General features: G+C 46.3%; 1 protein-coding gene across 1 annotated transcript in view; it reads right to left on the bottom strand.

The window, feature by feature from the left end:
• Positions 1-2,874: 2,874 nt before the first annotated feature.
• The window catches only part of si:ch211-130h14.4 (uncharacterized), a 48,335-nt gene continuing 24,805 nt past the window's right edge, over positions 2,875-26,404 (bottom strand). The window contains exons 6-14 of the mRNA XM_052494207.1: positions 25,914-26,064; positions 22,606-22,724; positions 15,969-16,530; positions 15,287-15,358; positions 10,184-10,287; positions 7,605-7,674; positions 6,276-6,547; positions 6,102-6,174; positions 2,875-5,948 (exon numbers count right to left, since the gene is read on the bottom strand). Of these exons, the coding sequence (XP_052350167.1) occupies positions 15,985-16,530; positions 22,606-22,724; positions 25,914-26,064 (816 nt within the window). The 3' untranslated portion in view covers positions 2,875-5,948; positions 6,102-6,174; positions 6,276-6,547; ... (2 more) ...; positions 15,287-15,358; positions 15,969-15,984. The remainder of the gene's footprint in view (positions 5,949-6,101; positions 6,175-6,275; positions 6,548-7,604; positions 7,675-10,183; positions 10,288-15,286; positions 15,359-15,968; positions 16,531-22,605; positions 22,725-25,913; positions 26,065-26,404) is intronic.

Genomic DNA, 26,404 nt, shown 5'->3' with positions numbered 1-26,404 from the left:
CAACTTACCCTCTCTCTCTCCTCTCCCTCCCTCCTCTCCCTCTCCCCTCCCTCCCTCCCTCCCCCTCCCTCTCCCTCTCCCTCTCCCTCCCTCCCTCCCTCTCTCTCTCTCTCTCTCTCTCTCTCTCTCTCCTCTCCCTCCCTCTCTCTCTCTCTCTCCCTCTCCCTCTCTCTCTCTCTCTCTCTCTCTCTCTCCCTCCCTCCCTCCCTCTCTCTCTCTCTCTCTCTCTCTCTCCTCTCTCTCCTCTCTCTCTCCCTCCCTCCTCCTCCCCCCTCCCTCCTCTCCCTCTCTCTCCCCCTCCCTCCCTCCCTCCCTCCCTCTCCTCCCTCCCTCCCTCTCTCTCTCTCTCTCTCTCTCTCTCTCTCTCTCTCACTCCCTCTCTCCTCACTCCCCCTCTCCTCACTCCCTCCCTCCCTCTCTCCCCTCCCTCCCTCCCTCTCTCTCTCTCTCTCCCCCTCTCCCTCCCTCCCTCCCTCCCTCCCTCCCTCCCTCCCTCTCTCTCTCTCTCTCTCTCCCTCCCTCCCTCCCTCCCTCCCTCCCTCCCTCCCTCCCTCCCTCCCTCACCTCGGCAGTTTGCAGCTTCATCTCTATACAGTCTCATTTATGGCAGTGACGCCCATCCACTGTATTTCCTGAAGGCTAACACACTTTGCGCGCTCCGCTGCCCCATACACCCCTTTCTCTCTTTCACTGCAGACAGTCTACTGACGTCAGAGAGCCGCTTGCGTCAATGCTCGCACTCTGACACATTTGTCTTTTTGTCCCTCTCAATAAGGATCCTAATGGATTATTACTACATGGGGAAACCTCTGCCTTTTAAAAAAAATATTTAAAAAAAATAAAAGCTCTATTATTATGATTTATAATTATTTAGAAATACAGATATATAATATAGAAGGAGGTTATTTTTGGTGACAATAACGCCCTTATTTGCGTTATATTTTGGAAGTATTGAAATGAAGCCAAGACACTATCTAAAGGAAATAGCAACGGCGAACTTGAGCAACTGTGTTTGAAGGTGTTTTGGCAGAGTGCTTTATTTTGCAGTGACAATTTGCAGTGACATTTTGCAGTGACAATTTGCTGTTTCTGAAATACAAAAACAATTGTTTATTCTAATGGACCTGTAAACAAATCGTTTGAAATCAATAATTGTTTGCATAATTATGCTGCACTGCCCCTGAATTCTGAAACATTGTTTACTCAGAGAAACAATGAAAACTACAGTAGCCCTACATACCAAAACAAACGAGAGGTTCTCAAATGTTCTTTAGGGAAGGGTGATGGTTCTTTAGGGCAGTGGTTCTCAACTGGTTTTGACTGGGGAGCCCAAATTTGACAATGAAAATTGAGTCTTGACCCAATATGATGGACTGTTGATGATTACATTTTGTAATGTTGTATTGCAGCTGCCTTCTTGGGCTTCACTTGCCAAATACACTCTGTCTCAATGGTGTACTATTATTATACACTCTGTCTCAATGGTGTACTATTATTATACACTCTGTCTCAATGGTGTACTATTATTATACACTCTGTCTCAATGGTGTACTATTATTATACACTCTGTCTCAATGGTGTACTATTATTATACACGCTGTCTCTACGGTCTACTATTATTATACACGCTGTCTCAATGGTGTACTATTATTATACACTCTGTCTCTATGGTCTACTATTATTATACACTCTGTCTCTACGGTCTACTATTATTATACACGCTGTCTCTATGGTCTACTATTATTATACACTCTGTCTCTATGGTCTACTATTATTATACACTCTGTCTCTATGGTCTACTATTATTATACACTCTGTCTCTATGGTCTACTATTATTATACACTCTGTCTCTATGGTCTACTATTATTATACACTCTGTCTCTATGGTCTACTATTATTATACACTCTGTCTCTATGGTCTACTATTATTATACACTCTGTCTCTATGGTCTACTATTATTATACACTCTGTCTCTATGGTCTACTATTATTATACACTCTGTCTCTACGGTCTACTATTATTATACACTCTGTCTCTATGGTCTACTATTATTATACACGCTGTCTCTATGGTCTACTATTATGGTATTAAAAGAAGACATTACACAGACATATTAACTGAGAAAACATTTATTATAGATTCAGAATAAGACCCCCGGAAAGCTCGCGGACCTCTGCATGATAAAGCACCTCTACTGGTGCTCGCTCCTCATGTCCCTAAAGATGGCCTGGAAACACCTTTTCTTTTTGATATAGCTGACACACCTGATCACATCCCTGGAGAGTGTCGTGGAGCTCAGCCACCATGTCCTTCGCTGCCAATGCCTCCCTGTGTAAGAAGCAGTGGTTCCACGTGGGCACTCGATGCTACATCCAGGATCCGCTTTACTACTCCAAAGTGCCTTCCGGTCATGGCAGATTCCCCATCAGTGGTCACACCGACGCACCCAGACCAGTCCCACGGAGCTCAGGTGCCATTGTGTTAAAGACAGCCTCTGCAGTGGTGGTGGTGGTGGTGGGCAAATCAGCACTAAAAAGGAACTGCTCATCTGAAGTTAATATCCCACACGTGTCATAGACCATTAGAATGACATGGTAGTGATGGGCGTTCCGGTTGTTTTTCAGTGAGCTGGATCCTTCGGTTCAACTCACCAAAAAGAGACGGCTCTTTTGGTTCCCAAACGGCTCTTTAAAAAAATATATGTTTTTGTATTTTCTTCAAGGCAAACAGTTTGCGATAGTTTGACTATGATTGGTGTTAAAACGATTATAATTCATTAATTAATTAAATGAAATCATACTCTACCTTAACCACAGTGTATTTAAAAAATGCATTGTTTTGTTATGAAAAAGAATGCTATTAAACATTTGCATTTAAAGTGTAACTTTTTAATGTATTTTAAACAAAGTGCATATACGGTTGAAGTCAGAAGTTTACATACACTTAGGTTGGAGTCATTAAAACTTGTTTTTCAACCACTCCACACATTTCTTGTTAACAAACTATAGTTTTGGCAAGTTTGTTAGGACATCTACTTCGTGCATGACACAAAGTAGATGTCTTTTATACTGATAACAAGTTCAAACAGGTGCCATTAATACAGGTAACGAGTGGAGGACAGAGGAGCCTCTTAAAGAAGAAGTTACAGGTCTGTGAGAGCCAGAAATCTTTCTTGTTTGTAGGCGACCAAATACTTATTTTCCACCATAATTTGCAAATATATAAATAAAAAATCCTACAATGTGATTTTCTGGATCTTTTTCCTCATTTTGTCTGTCAGAGTTGAAGTGTACCTATGATGAAAATTACAGGCCTCTCATCTTTTTAAGTGGGAGAACTTGCACAATTGGTGGCTGACTAAATACTTTTTTGCCCCACTGTACCTCTTGGATATATCAATCTTCTCCATTAGATTGAAAGTTTCCAAATATATAGCCTACTCCTAAATCAGTCCATCGCCGGATAGGTCTGGATGATCGCTGGTTGGCTGTTCTTTGCTCTGATGTATGCTGTCTGATCAGCCATTGGTTGAGTGCGGCCATATGAGTCGGACTAGGAAGGATGGGTATAATGTGTCTGAAGTCGATGGCTCACCAGCCAATTTGAATTGCTTTATTACTTTAAGGTATTTCTTTATAGTTTTACTAAGCTCTATACTGAAGACTGTATGTTCTGATGGGTAGGACTCAGACCTATAGTCTAATGCACAAATACATTTATTTCTGATGCTCAAGCTCTAATCAGATAGATAGAAGATATTTTAATTAAATTTGTAAAAAAAAAAAAAAAAATTTCTCTGCAAAAAATACATACTTGGACGTTTTCCTCCAATGAAGCAGTTTATATTTTACCACATTATTTCAAACATTTTGCTGCTTTTCCTCCTCAATAATAGTCCTGACTGAAATCATTTACAAACCATTTCCCACGAAGGCCATGATTAAAGGTGAGGCCTATTATTAAAGACGTTAGTTTCGAGTCCTGGGATGTAGTCAGCTAGGTGACAAAACACAGGAAATGCAGTCCAGGCCTTAACGATTAAACAATAACCATAGCAACAGGCCCGTCAAAAAAACGACTTCTTAGCAAGTTTTATTATTAGCTTAGATGAGTAGAAAGTGTCGTTCTAAATACACATGGGTTATATTTCTCTTAAAAAATGATTGGTAGTTAAATAATTGCTTTTCTATTCGTTATTTGCCTTGAGTTCTTTACTCATATTGTTGATGATACATTCTATAAGTAAAACACATACTGCTAATAATACATTTTATTGGTAAAAACATTTGTAATTTTACCATCTATATTGTTTTGTTGTTGTTGATATAGTCGAAGACAAACACAATAGGAATCCAGAGTGAACTGGTATCTCAGTGAACTGGTATCTAAGTGAACTGGTATCTAAGTGAACTGGTCTCTAAGTGAACTGGTCTCTCAGTGAACTGGTCTCTAAGTGAACTGGTCTCTCAGTGAACTGATATCTAAGTGAACTGGTCTCTCAGTGAACTGGTCTCTAAGTGAACTGGTCTCTCAGTGAACTGGTCTCTCAGTGAACTGGTCTCTCAGTGAACTGGTATCTAAGTGAACTGGTCTCTCAGTGAACTGGTCTCTCAGTGAACTGGTCTCTAAGTGAACTGGTATCTAAGTGAACTGGTCTCTCAGTGAACTGGTCTCTAAGTGAACTGGTCTCTCAGTGAACTGGTAACTAAGTGAACTGGTAACTAAGTGAACTGGTCTCTAAGTGAACTGGTCTCTAAGTGAACTGGTCTCTAAGTGAACTGGTCTCTAAGTGAACTGGTATCTAAGTGAACTGGTCTCTAAGTGAACTGGTCTCTCAGTGAAGTTGTCTCTAAGTGAACTGGTCTCTCAGTGAACTGGTCTCTCAGTGAACTGGTCTCTAAGTGAACTGGTCTCTCAGTGAACTGGTCTCTAAGTGAACTGGTATCTAAGTGAACTGGTCTCTCAGTGAACTGGTCTCTAAGTGAACTGGTCTCTCAGTGAACTGGTATCTAAGTGAACTGGTCTCTCAGTGAACTGGTCTCTAAGTGAACTGGTCTCTAAGTGAACTGGTATCTAAGTGAACTGGTCTCTAAGTGAACTGGTCTCTAAGTGAACTGGTCTCTCAGTGAACTGGTCTCTAAGTGAACTGGTCTCTCAGTGAACTGGTCTCTCAGTGAACTGGTATCTAAGTGAACTGGTCTCTAAGTGAACTGGTCTCTAAGTGAACTGGTCTCTAAGTGAACTGGTAACTAAGTGAACTGGTCTCTAAGTGAACTGGTCTCTAAGTGAACTGGTATCTAAGTGAACTGGTCTCTAAGTGAACTGGTCTCTCAGTGAAGTGGTCTCTCGGTGAACTGGTCTCTAAGTGAACTGGTCTCTCAGTGAACTGGTCTCTCAGTGAACTGGTCTCTAAGTGAACTGGTATCTCAGTGAACTGGTCTCTAAGTGAACTGGTCTCTAAGTGAACTGGTCTCTCAGTGAACTGGTCTCTCAGTGAACTGGTATCTAAGTGAACTGGTAACTAAGTGAACTGGTCTCTAAGTGAACTGGTATCTAAGTGAACTGGTTTTTAAGTGAACTGGTCTCTCAGTGAACTGGTCTCTAAGTGAACTGGTCTCTCAGTGAACTGGTCTCTCAGTGAACTGGTCTCTAAGTGAACTGGTCTCTAAGTGAACTGGTCTCTCAGTGAACTGGTCTCTCAGTGAACTGGTCTCTAAGTGAACTGGTCTCTCAGTGAACTGGTCTCTAAGTGAACTGGTCTCTGTGAACTGGTCTCTCAGTGAACTGGTGTCAAAATAATACATAATCTCATAATCTTTTTATCTTGTTCATGGTATTGGTGATTGGTGATTGGTGTCGCCTCGTGGCCTTCACATCCAAAGAAGATACTCAATAGGCTGTCTCCTCGTCATAATTCCTCCAAAGCTTATATCCACAATTTATCACCTAAACAAGAGAAATAGAACATGCATTGGTTAAACATGTTTTACGATGCATTATAACCTGCAGGCTGTAAGGGTTAAGGTTACTGATGTGTTAAACTCTGAAACATTCTCCAAACTGCAGTAACCCTATAGCCTGTCAAGAGAAATCTCTTACCCCTGAAGGGTTGCGTTGACACACATCTTCTATGGATAAAGGCTCAGGAGTCTTGCTACATATTTCTGTGTTTCTGAAGAAGAACAACATGACAATAACCATATGAGATGGAAAGACAGCACCAGCAGACCTGGGACCAGTGATAGATTAGTGGAGGTAGCCTAAACTACCTACACAGCAGAGGGTATGGTCCTCAGCCCAAGCCCTTCCAGGGCCAGACTAGTGACCTCTGAATCATCTGGGTCGATCCTGGTCCATTCCTGGTAGGACGGAGGAGGAGGGAGAGGAGGGAGAGGAAGGAGAGGAGGGAGAGGAGGGAAAGGAGGGAGAGGAAGGAGAGGAAGGAGAGGAGGGAGAGGAGGGAGAGGAAGGAGAGGAGGGAGGTTCCCAGCACAACTCTTCATCTTCTCTTCGTCAGAGTGAACACTCGGAAATACATACTGCGTCTATGGTAGGATGCCAAGGAGAAAATTCAATTAAACGTTTCGAAGGTTAATTTCTGAAGTCAATGGTGAAGTCTATTATCTTTTTATTTGGTTCATAAATAAATGTAACATGATACAAAATATAAAAATGCTGTTCATTCGCAGAAATGCTCAAATCAAATGACTATGAAGTAATACTACAACTGTTTCCCCAAATAGCAGTTGCTATGGCAGCTTACGATTCAGGAACACAACTTGGAAATAGCAGATATAACGTGAATGTGTGATATTCTGTCCTCCATAGAGGGCGAGGGCTCTTGGATGCGTTGTGGAGAGGGATTGTGCTACCAAATCTTGGATTGGGGTCTGAGGCAACACACAATGTATTTGATATGTACATTATACAAGCAAACGAAACAAAAAACTGTTCGATTTTTTTTTTATGAATGGAAACCTTTTTTTTATTTTATTCTCTCTGTTTAAGCAAGAAACAAACTCTCAAATAAAGAAACTGTCTCTTTGCTTTTAAATTCAGTGGTTGTCGTAGGTAGGACTTGTAATCTTATTGTCTATTGTCAATCACCACACCTGTTCCCACTCCACTAATTGTCAATCAATACATCTGTTCCCACATTCACTAATTGTCAATCAACACACCTGTTCCCACTCCACTAATTGGCAATCAACACACCTGTTCCCACTCCACTAATTGGCAATCAACACACCTGTTCCCACTCCGCTAATTGTCAATCAACACACCTCTTCCCACTCCACTAATTGTCAATCAATACACCTGTTCCCACATTCACTAATTGTCAATCAACACGCAGTGGTCGTGCATGTAAGAGCAGCTCAGCCAAGGCAGATGAAATAGGAACCTGCTCTATTTTGGAAAACTCCGCTCTGGAATTTAGCTTCCTGTTTCCTATTTAACCTTTGTTTAACTAGGCAAGTCAGTTAAGAACAAATTCGTATTTACAATGACGGCCTAGGGACAGTGTGGTTAACTGCCTTGTTCAGGGGGCAGAACGACGGATTTGTACCTTGTCAGCTCGGGGGATCCAATCTAGCAACTCACCAGATCTTGGAAACTCCTCTTCTGTTCCCAGTAGCAGCACAGTGAGTGTCTGTCTCTGTCCAGTAGCAGTCTGCTCCAGCCCAGTCAGAGTTAACCCCAAGCAGAGACAAACAAACTAGACTCAGTTTAAACTGAGATACCTTATTTTATGTTTCCTTTCAAGCTTTATAGACCCCATGAAAAGTCAGTATTGGTTTGTTTTGCAAGCTATACTTTCACATGTTATATAATTGAAAATGTCAGGGGGGCAACTTTGGTTTTAGAAGTGGACATATATATTATAACACTACTAACAGCCTACCTGACCGCTCAGAGGCATCCACATGGTCCTAAAGCACACCATTGCCTTGTTTGTTTCACTTTCCAATGATAAAACTGGGGGTTGGGGGTCAAAAATGCAATTTCAGAATGTGGGGGGGTCGGGGGTCATGTCCCCCCCGTCCCCAGTGAATGTTGCGCCCCTGGAAAACGTGGAGGAGGAGAAAGAAGAAGAACCAGAAGAAGAAGGAAAACAACAACATACCAACCTCTGAGAGACAGCCATGTTGGTAAGGGACATGGTTTGTTAGCTAGGTCATAACAACCTCTGACAGACAGCCATATTGGTAAGGGACATGGTTTGTTAGCTAGGTCATACCAACCACTGAGAGACAGCCATGTTGGTAAGGGACATGGTTTGTTAGCTAGGTCATACCAACCACTGAGAGACTGCCATTGTTGGTAAGGGACAGGGTTTGTTAGCTAGGTCATACCAACCTCTGACAGACAGCCATGTTGGTAAGGGACATGGTTTGTTAGCTAGGTCATACCAACCTCTAAGAGACAGCCATGCTGGTAAGGGACAGGGTTTGTTAGCTAGGTCATACCAACCTCTAAGAGACAGCCATGTTGGTAAGGGACATGGTTTGTTAGCTAGGTCATACCAACCACTGAGAGACTGCCATGTTGGTAAGGGACAGGGTTTGTTAGCTAGGTCATACCAACCTCTAAGAGACAGCCATGCTGGTAAGGGACAGGGTTTGTTAGCTAGGTCATACCAACCTCTAAGAGACAGCCATGTTGGTAAGGGACATGGTTTGTTAGCTAGGTCATACCAACCACTGAGAGACTGCCATGTTGGTAAGGGACAGGGTTTGTTAGCTAGGTCATACCAACCTCTGACAGACAGCCATGTTGGTAAGGGACATGGTTCGTTAGCTAGGTCATACCAACCTCTAAGAGACAGCCATGCTGGTAAGGGACAGGGTTTGTTAGCTAGGTCATACCAACCTCTAAGAGACAGCCATGCTGGTAAGGGACAGGGTTTGTTAGCTAGGTCATACCAACCTCTAAGAGACAGCCATGTTGGTAAGGGACATGGTTTGTTAGCTAGGTCATACCAACCACTGAGAGACTGCCATGTTGGTAAGGGACAGGGTTTGTTATCTAGGTCATATTAACCTCCGAGAGACAGCCATGTTGGTAAGGGACATGGTTTGTTATCTAGGTCATATTAACCACTGAGAGATAGCCATGTTGGTAAGGGACAGGATATGTTAGCTAGCTAGGCCATCCTAACCTCTGAGAGACAGCCATGTCGGTAAGGGACAGAGTTTTAGCTAGCTAGGCCATACAAACTTCTGAGAGACAGCCATGTTGGTAAGGTACAGGATATAAATATAATAATAATAATATATGCCATTTAGCTGACGCTTTTATCCAAAGCGACTTACAGTCATGTGTGCATACATTCTACTGGGTGGTCCCGGAATCGAACCCACTACCCTGGCGTTAGCGCCATGCTCTACCAACTGAGCCACAGAAGGACCATGTTAGCTAGGTCGTATCAACCTCTGAGAGACAGCCATGTTGGTAAGGAACAGGGTGTGTTAGCTAGGTCATATCAACCTCTGACAGACAGCCATGTTGGTAAGGAACAGGGTGTGTTAGCTAGGTCATACCAACCTCTGACAGACAGCCATGTTGGTAAGGGACAGGGTGTGTTAGCTAGGTCATACCAACCTCTAAGAGACAGCCATGTTGGTAAGGGACAGGGTGTGTTAGCTAGGTCATACCAACCTCTAAGAGACAGCCATGTTGGTAAGGGACAGGGTGTCTTAGCTAGGTCATACCAACCTCTAAGAGACAGCCATGTTGGTAAGGGACAGGGTGTGTTAGCTTGGTCAAACCAACAAATGAGAGACAGCCGTGTTGGTGAGTGACAGGGTGTGTTAACCAACTAGCCCATACTAACCTCTGAGAGACAGCCATGTTGGTAAGGGACAGGGTGTGTTAGCTAGGTCATACCAACCTCTAAGAGACAGCCATGTTGGTAAGGGACAGGGTGTCTTAGCTAGGTCATACCAACCTCTGACAGACAGCCATGTTGGTAAGGGACAGGGTGTGTTAGCTAGGTCATACCAACCTCTAAGAGACAGCCATGTTGGTAAGGGACAGGGTGTCTTAGCTAGGTCATACCAACCTCTAAGAGACAGCCATGTTGGTAAGGGACAGGGTGTCTTAGCTTGGTCAAACCAACAAATGAGAGACAGCCGTGTTGGTGAGCGACAGGGTGTGTTAACCAACTAGCCCATACTAACCTCTGAGAGACAGCCATGTTGGTAAGGGACTGGCTGTGCATGTGTCTCAGCATCCTCACAGTCATCTCTGCTCTCTTACTCTTCTCAGGTATCTCCTCAACTCCCTGCTCTCAATAAGGATATATGATACAATTAAATATATATGATACATGTACAACACATGAACATATACAGGTATATTTAAATATACAGTACCAGTCAAAAGTTTGGACACACCTACTCATTCAAGTGTATTTCTTTATTTTTTACTATTTTCTACATTTCAGAATAAGATTGAAGACATCAAAACTATGAAATTACACATATGGAATCATGTAGTAACCAAACATGTGCTAAACAAATCAAAGTATATTTTAGATTCTTCAAAGTAGCCACCCTTTGCCTTGATGACAGCTTTGCACACTCTTGGCATTCTCTCAACCAGCTTCACCTGGAATGCTTTTCCAACAGTCTTGAGGGAGTTCCCACATATGCTGAGCACTTGTTGGCTGCTTTTCCTTGAAAAACAAATGATAGTCCCACTAAGCGCATACCAGATGGGATGGCTTATCGCTGCAGAATGCTGTGGTAGCCATGCTGGTGAAGTGTGCCTTGAATTTTGAATAAATCACTGACAGTGTCACCAATACAGCACCCCCACACCATCACACCTTCACCTCCATGCTTCACGGTGGGAACCACACATGTGGAGATCATCCGTTCACCTACTCTGCGTCTCAAATTTGGACTCATCAGATCAAAGGACAGATTTCCACCAGTCTAATGTCTTGGCCCAAGCAAGTGTCTTCTTATTGGTGTTCTTTAGTAGTGGTTTACTTGCAGACAATTCGACCATGAAGGCCTGATTCACACAGTCTCCTCTGAATAGTTGATGTGTTTGAATAGTTGATGTGTCTGTTACTTGAACTCTGTGAAACATTTATTTGGGCTGCAATTTCTGAGGCTGGTAACTCTGATGAACTTATCCTCCGCACCAGAGGTAACTCTGGGTCTTCCTTTCCTGAGGCGGTCCTCATGAGAGCCAGTTTCATCATAGCGCTTGATGGTTTTTTCAAATGCAGTTGAAGAAGCTTTCAAAGTTCTTGAAATTTTCCGGATTGACTGACCTTCATGTGTTAAAAGCAAAGATGGACTGTCGTTTCTCTTTTCTTATTTGAGCTGTTCTTGCCATAATATGGACTTGGTCTTTTACCAAATAGGGCTATCTTCTGTATACCAACCCTACCTTGTCACAACACAACTGATTGGCTCAAATGCATTAAAGATGGAAAGAAATTCAACAAAATAACTTTTAACAAGGAACACGTGTTAATTGAAATGCATTCCAGGTGACTACCTCGTGAAACTGGCTGAGAGAATGCCAAGCGTGTGCAAAGCTGTCATCAAGGCAAAGGGTGGCTACTTTGAAGAATCTCAAAAAATATATTTTTTTTTATTTGTTCAACACTTTTTTTGGTTACTACATGATTCCATATGCGTTATTTAACTGTTTTGATGGTCGTCACTATTATTCTACAATGTATATTAGAAAATAGCAAAAATAAAGAAAAACCCTGGAATGAGTAGGTGAGTCCAAACTTTTGATTGGAGCGTCTGCTAAATGACTTAAATGTAAATGTAAATATGATACAATATACACTGAGTGTATAAAACATTAAGAACACCAGCTCTTTCCATGACATAGACTGACCAGGTGAACCCAGTTGAAAGCTATGATCCCTTACTGATGTTATATGGGAGGGGGGGGTTCAAGTCATTACTAGGACGGTGTTCTTAATGTTTTGTATACTCAGTGTATATCATGCATGACATCTCACTGGACACAAACAGTTATGAAACAGCTAACATACCACAGGGTTAGGGTTAACATACCACAGGGTTAGGGTTAACATACCACAGGGTTAGGGTTAACATACCAGAGGGTTAGGGTTAACATACCACAGGGTTAGGGTTAACATACCAGAGGGTTAGGGTTAACATACCACAGGGTTAGGGTTAACATACCACAGGGTTAGGGTTAACATACCACAGGGTTAGGGTTAACATACCACAGGGTTAGGGTTAACATACCAGAGGGTTAGGGTTAACATACCACAGGGTTAGGGTTAACATACCACAGGGTTAGGGTTAACATACCACAGGGTTAGGGTTAACATACCACAGGGTTAGGGTTAACATACCACAGAGTTAGGGTTAACATACCACAGGGTTAGGGTTAACATACCACAGGGTTAGGGTTAACATACCACAGAGTTAGGGTTAGGGTTAACATACCACAGGGTTAGGGTTAACATACCACAGAGTTAGGGTTAGGGTTAACATACCACAGGGTTAGGGTTAACATACCACAGGGTTAGGATTAGGGTTAACATACCACAGGGTTAGGGTTAACATACCACAGGGTTAGGGTTAACATACCACAGGGTTAGGGTTAACATACCACAGGGTTAGGGTTAACATACCACAGAGTTAGGGTTAGGGTTAACATACCACAGGGTTAGGGTTAACATACCACAGGGTTAGGGTTAGGGTTAACATACCACAGGGTTAGGGTTAACATACCACAGGGTTAGGGTTAACATACCACAGGGTTAGGGTTAACATACCACAGGGTTAGGGTTAACATACCACAGGGTTAGGGTTAACATACCACAGAGTTAGGGTTAGGGTTAACATACCACAGGGTTAGGGTTAACATACCACAGGGTTAGGGTTAACATACCACAGGGTTAGGGTTAACATACCACAGAGTTAGGGTTAGGGTTAACATACCACAGGGTTAGGGTTAACATACCACAGGGTTAGGGTTAACATACCACAGGGTTAGGGTTAACATACCACAGGGTTAGGGTTAACATACCACAGGGTTAGGGTTAACATACCACAGAGGGGTTAACATACCACAGGGTTAGGGTTAGGGTTAACATACCACAGGGTTAGGGTTAGTGTTAACATACCACAGGTTAGGGTTAACATACCACAGAGTTAGGGTTAACATACCACAGGGTTAGGGTTAACATACCACAGGGTTAGGATTAGGGTTAGGGTTAACATACCACAACCAGGTTAGGGTTAGGGTTAACATACCACAGGGGTTAGGGTTTAACATACCACAGGGTTAGGGTTAGGGTTAACATACCACAGGGTTAGGGTTAACATACCACAGGGTTAGTTAGGGTTAGGGTTAACATACCACAGAGATAGGGTTAACATACCACAGGGTTAGGGTTAGGGTTAACATACCACAGAGATAGGGTTAACATACCACAAGGTTAGGGTTAGGGTTAACATACCACAGGGTTAGGGTTAACATACCACAGAGTTAGGGTTAGGGTTAACATACCACAGGGTTAGGGTTAACATACCACAGGGTTAGGGTTAACATACCACAGGGTTAGGGTTAACATACCACAGGGTTAGGGTTAACATACCACAGAGATAGGGTTAGGGTTAACATACCACAGAGATAGGGTTAACATACCACAGGGTTAGGGTTAACATACCACAGAGATAGGGTTAGGGTTAACATACCACAGAGATAGGGTTAGGGTTAACATACCACAGAGATAGGGTTAACATACCACAGGGTTAGGGTTAACATACCACAGGGTTAGGGTTAACATACCACAGGGTTAGGGTTAACATACCACAGGGTTAGGGTTAACATACCACAGAGATAGGGTTAACATACCACAGGGTAAGGGTTAACATACCACAGGGTTAGGGTTAACATACCACAGGGTTAGGGTTAACATACCACAGAGATAGGGTTAACATACCACAGGGTTAGGGTTAACATACCACAGGGTTAGGGTTAACATACCACAGGGTTAGGGTTAACATACCAGAGGGTTAGGGTTAACATACCACAGGGTTAGGGTTAACATACCACAGAGATAGGGTTAACATACCAGAGGGTTAGGGTTAACATACCACAGGGTTAGGGTTAACATACCACAGGGTTAGGGTTAACATACCACAGAGATAGGGTTAACATACCACAGGGTTAGGGTTAGGGTTAACATACCACAGGGTTAGGGTTAACATACCACAGAGATAGGGTTAACATACCACAGGGTTAGGGTTAACATACCACAGGGTTAGGGTTAACATACCACAGGGTTAGGGTTAACATACCACAGGGTTAGGGTTAACATACCACAGGGTTAGGGTTAACATACCACAGAGTTAGGGTTAACATACCACAGGGTTAGGGTTAACATACCACAGGGTTAGGGTTAACATACCACAGGGTTAGGGTTAACATACCACAGAGATAGGGTTAACATACCACAGGGTTAGGGTTAACATACCACAGGGTTAGGGTTAACATACCACAGGGTTAGGGTTAACATACCACAGGGTTAGGGTTAACATACCACAGGGTTAGGGTTAGGGTTAACATACCACAGGGTTAGGGTTAACATACCACAGGGTTAGGGTTAACATACCACAGAGTTAGGGTTAACATACCACAGGGTTAGGGTTAACATACCACAGGGTTAGGGTTAGGGTTAACATACCACAGAGATAGGGTTAACATACCACAGGGTTAGGGTTAACATACCACAGGGTTAGGGTTAACATACCACAGGGTTAGGGTTAACATACCACAGGGTTAGGGTTAACATACCACAGGGTTAGGGTTAACATACCACAGAGTTAGGGTTAACATACCACAGGGTTAGGGTTAACATACCACAGGGTTAGGGTTAGGGTTAACATACCACAGGGTTAGGGTTAACATACCACAGGGTTAGGGTTAACATACCACAGGGTTAGGGTTAACATACCACAGGGTTAGGGTTAACATACCACAGGGTTAGGGTTAACATACCACAGGGTTAGGGTTAACATACCACAGGGTTAGGGTTAACATACCACAGGGTTAGGGTTAACATACCACAGGGTTAGGGTTAGGGTTAACATACCACAGGGTTAGGGTTAGGGTTAACATACCACAGGGTTAGGGTTAACATACCACAGGGTTAGGGTTAGGGTTAACATACCACAGAGATAGGGTTAACATACCACAGGGTTAGGGTTAACATACCACAGGGTTAGGGTTAGGGTTAATATACCACAGGGTTAGGGTTAACATACCACTGTTGGCATCACCGTCTTCAAGTTCTTCAGAAAACTAGGCTGAAGGGTTGCAAACTTGGGAACCTTCACCTGTAAGTAGCGCATACATTCAAGTCAAAACATGAACCGTTTTATTCATTTATATTGATTTAATCAAATAAGTCTCCTGTGGTTTATTGAGAAGAGGAAACCAGAGTGTCACTGAGTGCCAGAGTTGTCATGAGGGCAGAGGACACTTCCCACAGTCCCCTGTGTCCCATGTGTCCTCTCTTCTCATACGCCATCCCTCACTTTCCTCTCCTCCTCTCACACCCATCCCTCACTGTCCTATCCTCTCACACCCATCCCTCACTGTCCTGTCCTCTCACACCCATCCCTCACGTTCCTGTCCTCTCACACCCATCCCTCACGTTCCTGTCCTCTCCTACCCCATCCCTCACGTTCCTGTCCTCACAAACCCATCTCTCACGTTCCTGTCCTCTCACACCCATCCCTCACGTTCCTGTCCTCTCACACCCATCCCTCACGTTCCTGTCCTCTCACACCCCTACCACCTGTAAGCCTGCGGCAGCACTAACCCTCACACTATATGCCACATCCTGGTTGTTTGGGCCATGATCCTGATTGGGATGACACTATCCCTCCTGCAGGTGTGTTTGCCTCTCAGTGCCCCATTAAGTGTGTGTGGTTTGACACGTACCTTGGGAAACATTTGCTCAGTGTAGTCCTGTTCCTGCTGTGAGAGGAGGAAGGCTGCAGAGTTCTCCCCAGCCCCTCTTTTTGGAAGTCTCTCTCCAGCCCCTCTTTCTGGAAGTCTCTCTCCAGCCCCTCTTTCTGGAAGTCTCTCCCCAGCCCCCCTTTCTGGAAGTCTCTCCCCAGCCCCTCTTTTTGGGAGTCTCTCTCCTGCCCCTCTTTCTGGAAGTCTCTCTCCAGCCCCTCTTTCTGGAAGTCTCTCCCCAGCCCCCTTTCTGGAAGTCTCTCCCCAACCCCTCTTTCTGGAAGTCTCTCTCCAGCCCCTCTTTCTGGAAGTCTCTCCCCAGCCCCTCTTTCTGGAAGTCTCTCCCAGCCCCTCTTTCTGGAAGTCTCTCTCCAGCCCCTCTTTCTGGAAGTCTCTCTCCAGCCCCTCTTTCTGGAAGTCTCTCTCCAGCCCCTCTTTCTGGAAGTCTCTCTCCAGTCCCTCTTTCTGGAAGTCTCTCCCCAACCCCTCTTTCTGGAAGTCTCTCTCCTGGCATAAGCCCTCTCCCTGTCTCTGAATGGACAATCTGTGAGGAAACATCAGATTACACACTGAGATAGGCCTCACAGTCAGTTAGCTCAGGTTTGAACACAGAATGAAATGGCGCAAACTAGCTACTCGATTTGATTCAAACTAGCTAGGGCACTCTAGCTAGGGCACACAACACTTGGTTTTGGGTTTCAAGATTAGTATGACCAGAACCTCACACCCTAACTGGTAGTACTTCCGGCACCGACAGAGATGGCCACCTCGCTTCGCGTTCCGAGGAAACTATGCAGTTTTTTGTTTTTTTACGTGTTATTTCTTACATTGGTACCCCAGGTCATCTTCGGTTTCATTATATCTTTATGTACATATTCTTTATCCCCTTACACTTGTGTCTATAAGGTAGTCGTTTTGGAATTGTTAGTTAGATTACTTGATGGTTAGTACTGCATTGTTGGAACTAGAAGCACAAGCATTTCGCTACACTCGTATTAACATCTGCTAACCATGTGTATGTGACAAATAACATTTGATTTAGATTTTATTTTATTTGGTAAGGTCCTCTCCAGGGGGGCCCAACCTCCTCCCTGTGCTGCCCAGTCGGCAGGCCTCTCGGTCAGGTAACACATCACCATACTGATACCCCTCATCCTCCCTGGCCACCACATCTCTATTCAATGTGTGTGTGAGCCGCACAGTACGTGGCGCATTGTTCATATATTCCTAATGATGTGCTACTTCTCAAGGGTACCCTCGTGGCGACTCACACCCGATAACACTGATCTCTGGGGTGAAGACGAGCTCACAGAACAGGGCTCCGGGCAGCCGAGCGGAAATGGAGGAAAACTCGCCTCCCTGCGGACCTGGCATCCTTTCGCTACCTCCTCTCTACATTTTCCTCTTCTGTCTCTGCTGCTAAAGCCACTTTCTACCACTCTAAATTCCAAGCTTCTGCCTCTAACCCTAGGAAGCTCTTTGCCACCTTCTCCTCCCTCCTGAATCCTCCCCCCCCCTCCCCCTGCAGATGACTTTGTCAACCATTTTGAAAAGAAGGTCGACGACATCCCCCTCCTCCCTCTCTGCAGATGACTTTGTGACTTCAAGAGAGCGAGAGTTGCACCCCTTCTGAAAAAACCTACACTCGACCCTCCGATGTCAACAACTACAGACCAGTATTCCTTCTTTCTTTTCTCTCCAAAACTCTTGAACGTGCCGTCCTTGGCCAGCTCTCCCGCTATCTCTCTCAGAATGACCTTCTTGATCCAAATCAGTCAGGTTTCAAGACTAGTCATTCAACTGAGACTGCTCTTCTCTGTATCACGGAGGCGCTCCGCACCGCTAAAGCTAACTCTCTCTCCTCTGCTCTCATCCTTCTAGACCTATCGGCTGCCTTCGATACTGTGAACCATCAGATCCTCCTCTCCACCCTCTCCGAGTTGGGCATCTCCGGCGCGGCCCACGCTTGGATTGCGTCCTACCTGACAGGTCACTCCTACCAGGTGGCGTGGCGAGAATCTGTCTCCTCACCATGCGCTCTCACCACTGGTGTCCCCCAGGGCTCTGTTCTAGGCCCTCTCCTATTCTCGCTATACACCAAGTCATTTGGCTCTGTCATAACCTCACATGGTCTCTCCTATCATTGCTATGCAGACGACACACAATTAATCTTCTCCTTTCCCCCTTCTGATGACCAGGTGGCGAATCGCATCTCTGCATGTCTGGCAGACATATCAGTGTGGATGACGGATCACCACCTCAAGCTGAACCTCGGCAAGACGGGGCTGCTCTTCCTCCCGGGGAAGGACTGCCCGTTCCATGATCTCGCCATCACGGTTGACAACTCCATTGTGTCCTCCTCCCAGAGCGCTAAGAACCTTGGCGTGATCCTGGACAATACCCTGTCGTTCTCAACTAACATCAAGGCGGTGGCCCGTTCCTGTAGGTTCATGCTCTACAACATCCGCAGAGTAAGACCCTGCCTCACACAGGAAGCGGCGCAGGTCCTAATCCAGGCACTTGTCATCTCCCGTCTGGATTACTGCAACTCGCTGTTGGCTGGGCTCCCTGCCTGTGCCATTAAACCCCTACAACTCATCCAGAACGCCGCAGCCCGTCTGGTGTTCAACCTTCCCAAGTTCTCCCACGTCACCCCGCTCCTCCGCTCTCTCCACTGGCTTCCAGTTGAAGCTCGCATCCGCTACAAGACCATGGTGCTTGCCTACGGAGCTGTGAGGGGAACGGCACCTCAGTACCTCCAGGCTCTGATCAGGCCCTACACCCAAACAAGGGCACTGCGTTCATCCACCTCTGGCCTGCTCGCCTCCCTACCACTGAGGAAGTACAGTTCCCGCTCAGCCCAGTCAAAACTGTTCGCTGCTCTGGCCCCCAATGGTGGAACAAACTCCCTCACGACGCCAGGACAACGGAGTCAATCACCACCTTCCGGAGACACCTGAAACCCCACCTCTTTAAGGAATACCTAGGATAGGATAAGTAATCCTTCTCACCCCCCCCCCCTTTAAGATTTAGATGCACTATTGTAAAGTGACTGTTCCACTGGATGTTATAAGGTGAATGCACCAATTTGTAAGTCGCTCTGGATAAGAGCGTCTGCTAAATGACTTAAATGTAATGTAATGTAAATGAAGACACACTTTGTCTGGTGGTTGATTACTGGCACCACAGAGGAGCTAGAGGAGAGAGGAGCAGGGTGTGGTTTACTCACAGAGGAGAGAGGAGCAGGGTATGGTTTACTCACAGAGGAGAGAGGAGCAGGGTGGGGTTTATTCACAGAGGAGAGAGGAGCAGGGTGGGGTTTACTCACAGAGGAGAGAGGAGCAGGGTGGGGTTTATTCACAGAGGAGAGAGGAGCAGGGTGGGGTTTATTCACAGAGGAGAGAGGAGCAGGGTGTGGTTTATTCACAGAGGAGAGGGGAGCAGGGTGGGGTTTACTCACAGAGGAGAGAGGAGCAGGGTGGGGTTTATTCACAGAGGAGAGAGGAGCAGGGTGGGGTTTATTCACAGAGGAGAGAGGAGCAGGGTGGGGTTTATTCACAGAGGAGAGGGGAGAAGGGTGGGGTTTATTCACAGAGGAGAGAGGAGCAGGGTGGGGTTTACTCACAGAGGAGAGAGGAGCAGGGTGGGGTTTATTCACAGAGGAGAGAGGAGCAGGGTGGGGTTTATTCACAGAGGAGAGAGGAGCAGGGTGGGGTTTATTCACAGAGGAGAGAGGAGCAGGGTGGGGTTTATTCACAGAGGAGAGAGGAGCAGGGTGGGGTTTATTCACAGAGGAGAGAGGAGCAGGGTGGGGTTTATTCACAGAGGAGAGAGGAGCAGGGTGGGGTTTATTCACAGAGGAGAGAGGAGCAGGGTGGGGTTTATTCACAGAGGAGAGAGGAGCAGGGTGGGGTTTATTCATAGAGGAGAGAGGAGCAGGGTGGGGTTTATTCACAGAGGAGAGAGGAGCAGGGTGGGGTTTATTCATAGGGTGGGGGGTTTATTCACAGAGGAGAGAGGAGCAGGGTGGGGTTTATTCACAGAGGAGAGAGGAGCAGGGTGGGGTTTATTCACAGAGGAGAGAGGAGCAGGGTGGGGTTTATTCATAGAGGAGAGAGGAGCAGGGTGGGGTTTATTCACAGAGGAGAGAGGAGCAGGGTGGGGTTTATTCACAGAGGAGAGAGGAGCAGGGTGGGGTTTATTCACAGAGCAGGGTGGGGTTTATTCATAGAGGAGAGAGGAGCAGGGTGGGGTTTATTCACAGAGGAGAGAGGAGCAGGGTGGGGTTTGGAGAAAGAGAGAGAACAGAGAGAGGATAGAAGTGATGAGAAAGGGGGGATACCGAGTCAGTTGTACAACTGAATGCCTTCAACTGAAATGTGTCTTCCACATTTAAACCAAACCCCTCTGAATCAGAGAATTCCAGAACCACATCACATTTGTGCACGAGTCAGGTACTCAAGTAAATGAGTCAGGTACTCACGAGTACCGCATAAAAAGTACCGCACGAGTCAAGTACTCAAGTAAATGAGTCAAGTACTCACGAGTACCGCATAAAAAGTACCGCACGAGTCAGGTACTCACGAGTACCGCATACAAAGTACCGCACGAGTCAAGTACTCAAGTAAATGAGTCAAGTACTCACGAGTATCGCATAAAAAGTACCGCACGAGTCAGGTACTCACGAGTACCGCATAAAAAGTACCGCACGAGTCAAGTACTCAAGTAAATGAGTCAAGTACTCATGAGTACCGCATAAAAAGTACCGCACGAGTCAAGTACTCACGAGTACCGCATAAAAAGTACCGCACGAGTCAAGTACTCAAGTAAATGAGTCAAGTACTCACGAGTACCGCATAAAAAGTACCGCACGAGTCAGGTACTCACGAGTACCGCATAAAAAGTACCGCACGAGTCAAGTACTCAAGTAAATCCAGTGAGCCGACACATAGCACATACCTCATAACCGTAAATCCTGACATTGACTAAGATTCTCTCTGCTGACTAGGAGTCTTTGCCTTATGAATGTTTTCCATTTAGTGAGGTCAAAATACCTCTGTGTGTTATGTATAGTACTGACGTATCTAATACTCCATATGGATCATATACAGACAGCTGTGAAATTCAACACTGTGATGAGATCACAACTAGAGGTCCATAAAAAAACAGGGGAAACGTAAATAGAATCATAAATCATACACATAAATGACTAAACAGATGGTTTCATACTAAAAGTAAACGAGCAAGGCACTGCGCCGCGGTTCCCTAGTTTGGGTTCGGCTCTCATTGCTTTATTTTTGAGAGACGGGGAGGGGAAGGGAGGTGGGTATTTCTTGGGGATGTGGGGAAAGACCTCCTGGGAAAGGAGGCTCTGTGCCCGTGTGTGTGTGTGTGTGTGTGTGTGTGTGTGTGTGTGTGTGTGTGTGTGTGTGTGTGTGTGTGTGTGTGTGTGTGTGTGTGTGTGTGTGTGTGTGTGTGTGTGTGTGTGTGGGGGGGGGGCTCTTGCCCCGCCCAGTTTGCCATAGGATCGGTGAGAATTCACACCGATGGAAGAGTTGTCAGAGCCAGGCCCAGCTTCCTGATGTCCTGGGTGGGCCCAGCATCCTGATGTCAGAGCCAGGCCCAGCATCCTGATGTCAGAGCCAGGTCCAGCATCCTGATGTCAGAGCCAGGCCCAGCATCCTGATGTCCTGGGTGGGCCCAGCATCCTAATGTCCTGGGTGGGCCCAGCATCCTGATGTCCTGGGTGGGCCCAGCATCCTAATGTCCTGGGTGGGCCCAGCATCCTAATGTCCTGGGTGGGCCCAGCATCCTAATGTCCTGGGTGGGCCTAGCATCCTAATGTCCTGGGTGGGCCCAGCATCCTGATGTCCTGGGTGGGCCCAGCATCCTGATTTCCTGGGTGGGCCCAGCATCCTGATGTCCTGGGTGGGCCCAGCATCCTAATGTCCTGGGTGGGCCCAGCATCATGATGTCCTGGGTGGGCCCAGCATCCTGTTGTCCTGGGTGGGCTACACCAGAGCTCTACAGGCCTGGGTTCAAATACTAGTTCAAATCTGATATTGAAAAAGGTATGAGCTATATTGAAACAAAATGTTAAGCCACAGTCCATGCCTAAACAGTGACACCTACTTGTACATGAGGGGTAATGCACTTCAGTGACAATGAGTCTACCATCCAGATGCCTACCTCGATGTACCCTGCTCAGCTTTGTAAAGGGCTGTGTTCATTTCAGCTAAGCTATCACATCTACACGTTTAAATGTTGATCAGCTTCCAAACTCATTTGCGTAGACTAAATAACATTGAATAGTTGAAAGGAACTCTTCTTAAAAAAACGCTGGATGTGACAGTAAAGTCAGAGTGAGGTTGGGTATTATGAAGACTACATTGACTTCTGAATAGCCCAAAGGACACCATTATTTCAACGCGAAGCTAGGTTTACTATCATTCGTCCACGGTTGATTATATCTTTAGAAGTTGTTACCATTGGCCCTGTAAATAGGATGTTTAAATGCTAATCTCCTGCCCAGCCTTGTCTTCATGAGGACATCCTGAATTGAAAACAGAATTGAGTTTGGGGACATTCAGGTCGACTTAATTGAGCAGCGATGACTCACCCGGTCCAGGTGTCTTGTCTCCGTGGTGACGTGAATTCTAGGGGTCTGTCCTGACATCTCCTGCTGGCTCCAACCCCATCCCGATGACATCACATCAGGTGCGGAGCGGCTGCCAATCACTGTCAGGACCATAAAGCACATCAAGATCACAGTCTCATGTTTCTTGACATTTTCAAACAGTCCATTTAGTAAGGCCCACACTCAAATTGAGGCTATGATTAAGAAGTTGGAGTTCTTCTCTGTCTGTATTAACAAGAACAACACAGGTCTTTCCATCATTGTATGATTTTTTTTGTGTGCAAATGAACTCAAGCTTACGGACAAAAGCGAAGCACCTCAGTGAGCTGGGTGCGCAATTACGCAGGTACTTTCCCGAAACGGATGACACAAACAACTGGATTCGTTATCCCTTTCATACCCTGCCTGCCAGTCCACTTACCGATATCTGAACAAGAGAGCCTCATCGAAATTGAAACAAGGGGTTCTGTGAAAACTGAATTTAATCAGAAGCCACTGCCAGATTTCTGGATAGGGCTGCCGCTCAGAGTATCCTGCCTTGGCAAATCACGCTGTTAAGACACCGATGCCCTTTGCAACCACGTACCTATGTGAGAGTGGATTCTCGGCCCTCACTGGCATGAAAACTAATTACAGGACCAGACTGTGTGGGAAATGATTTAAGACGGAGACTCTCTCCAATACAACCCAACATGTCAGAGTTATGTGCATCCTTTCAAACACACCCTTCTCATTAACCAGTGGTGAGTTATTCACACCCTTCTCATTAACCTGTGGTGAGTTATTCACTATTTTAGATGAACAAATAAGGTTTTATATGTAAGATGGTTAAATAAAGAGGCAAAATTACTGATTATTATAATATTATTATTTGTGCCCTGGTCCTATAAGAGCTCTTTGTCACTTCTCACAAGCCGCGTTGTGACAAAAACTCACACTCATTCTTATGTTTAGTAAATGTATCGTATAGTGTGTGTGTGTGTGGCAGGCTTAACATGATGGTAAAAAACTACATTTGAGAGTGTGCTGACCCTGGAGCTAGATGGGGTACAGGTGACCCTGGGGCTAGATGGGGTACAGCTGACCCTGGAGCTAGATGGGGTACAGCTGACCCTGGAGCTAGAGGGAGTACAGTTGACCCTGGAGCTAGAGGGGGTACAGCTGACCCTGGAGCAAGATGGGGTACAGTTGACCCTGGAGCTAGAGGGGGTACAGCTGACCCTGGAGCTAGATGGGGTACAGCTGACCCTGGGGCTAGATGGGGTACAGTTGACCCTGGAGCGAGAGGGGGTACAGCTGACCCTGGAGCTAGAGGGGGTACAGGTGACCCTGGAGCTAGAGGGGGTACAGTTGACCCTGGAGCTAGATGGGGTACAGTTGACCCTGGAGCTAGATGGGGTACATCTGACCCTGGAGCTAGAGGGGGTACAGCTGACCCTGGAGCTAGAGGGGGTACAGCTGACCCTGGAGCTAGATGGGGTACAGCTGACCCTGGAGCTAGAGGGGGTACAGCTGACCCTGGAGCTAGATGGGGTACAGCTGACCCTGGAGCTAGATGGGGTACAGATGACCCTGGAGCTAGATGGGAAACAGCTGACCCTGGAGCTAGATGGGGTACAGCTGACTCTGGAGCCAGATGGGGTACAGCTGACCCTGGAGCTAGATGGGGTACAGCTGACCCTGGAGCTAGATGGTGTACAGCTGACCCTGGAGCTAGAGGGGGTACAGCTGACCCTGGAGCTAGATGGGGTACAGTTGACCCTGGAGCTAGATGGGGTACAGCTGACCCTGGGAGCTAGATGGGGCTAGAGGGGGTACAGCTGACCCTACAGTTGACCCTGGCTAGCTAGATGGGCCAGATGGGGTACAGCTGACTCTGGAGCCAGATGGGGTACAGCTGACTCTGGAGCAAGATGGGGTACAGCTGACCCTGGAGCTAGATGGGATACAGCTGACCCTGGAGCTAGATGGGGTACAGCTGACCCTGGAGCAAGATGGGGTACAGGTGACCCTGGAGCTAGATTGGGTACAGCTGACTCTGGAGCTAGAGGGGGTACAGCTGACCCTGGAGCCAGATGGGGTACAGCTGACCCTGGAGCTAGATGGGGTACCGCTGACCCTGGAGCTAGATGGGGTACAGTTGACCCTGGAGCAAGATGGGGTACAGCTGACCCTGGAGCTAGATGGGGTACAGCTGACTCTGGAGCTCGATGGCGTACAGCAGACCCTGGTGCTAGATGGGGTACAGCTGACCCTGGAGCTAGATGGGGTACAGCTGACCCTGGAGCTAGATGGGGTACAGCTGACTCTGGAGCTAGAGGGGGTACAGCTGACCCTGGGGCTAGAGGGGGTACAGCTGACTCTGGGGCTAGAGGGGGTACAGCTGACCCTGGAGCTAGATGGGGTACAGCTAGCTGACCCTGGAGCTAGATGGGGTACAGCTGACCCTGGAGCTAGATGGGGTACAGCTGACCCTGGGGCTAGAGGGGGTACAGCTGACCCTGGAGCTAGATGGGGTACAGCTGACCCTGGAGCTAGATGGGGTACAGCTGACCCTGGAGCTAGATGGGGTACAGCTGACCCTGGAGCTAGATGGGGTACAGCTGACCCTGGAGCTAGATGGGGTACAGCTGACCCTGGAGCTAGATGGGGTACAGCTGACCCTGGAGCTAGATGGGGTACAGCTGACCCTGGAGCTAGATGGGGTACAGCTGACCCTGGAGCTAGATGGGGTACAGCTGACCCTGGAGCTAGAGGGGGTACAGCTGACTCTGGTGCTAGAGGGGGTACAGCTGACTCTGGAGCTAGATGGGGTACAGCTGACTCTGGAGCTAGATGGGGTACAGCTGACCCTGGTGCTAGAGGGGGTACAGGTGACCCTGGAGCTAGATGGGGTACAGCTGACTCTGGAGCTAGATGGGGTACAGCTGACTCTGGAGCTAGAGGGGGTACAGCTGACCCTGGTGCTAGATGGGGTACAGCTGACCCTGGTGCTAGAGAGGGTACAGCTGACCCTGGGGCTAGAGGGGGTACAGCTGACCCTGGTGCTAGAGTGGGTACACAGGTGGAGGTTGAATGTTTGAAGGGGTACGGGACTATAAAAAGTTTGGGAACCACTGCCCTATACTACTTTTGACCAGAGCCCTATGGCAACCTATTCCCTATATCATACACTACTTTTGACTAATAGCACACAAGATAATCTTTCATCCATTGCCCAAGCTTTTCGAGAAACGAACCACTTTCCCGTTACAATGTTGACAACGAAGATAACAAGATGAGAACTCAACTCCTCTTCCTGATCTCCTGTAGTGTCCTCTGCAGCTGGACTGGACCATGGTTGTGGTGGTGGTGGTGGTTAACCATTAAACAGAAGTCCTCTTGGTCCTGGAGGGTCTTCAGACAACCATGCCGAGACAACTGGTTCTGAAGGCCCAAGATCTCAGAGTGGAGATAGAGATATAGAAGAGACAGAGATAGAAAAGAGATAGATAGATAGATAGATAGATAGATAGATAGATAGATAGATAGATAGATAGATAGATAGATAGATAGATAGATAGATAGATAGATAGAAAAAGAGAGACAGAGAAGATAGAGATAGAGAAGAGATAGATAAAGAGGTAGAGATAGAGAAGAGAGATATAGAGAAGAGATAGGGAAGTGATAGAGAAGAGACATAGATAGAGGTAGAGGTAGCGATAGAGATAGAGAAGACATAGACATAATGTACATTAACCATTTGCACATTGTTACAACACTGTATATATATACATAATAT

Source organism: Oncorhynchus keta, chromosome 3 (assembly GCF_023373465.1).
Source record: "Oncorhynchus keta strain PuntledgeMale-10-30-2019 chromosome 3, Oket_V2, whole genome shotgun sequence".
Lineage (NCBI taxonomy): Eukaryota > Metazoa > Chordata > Actinopteri > Salmoniformes > Salmonidae > Oncorhynchus > Oncorhynchus keta.
Note: the sequence above shows the minus strand (reverse complement) of the source record. Positions and strands in the feature narration are given on the sequence as shown.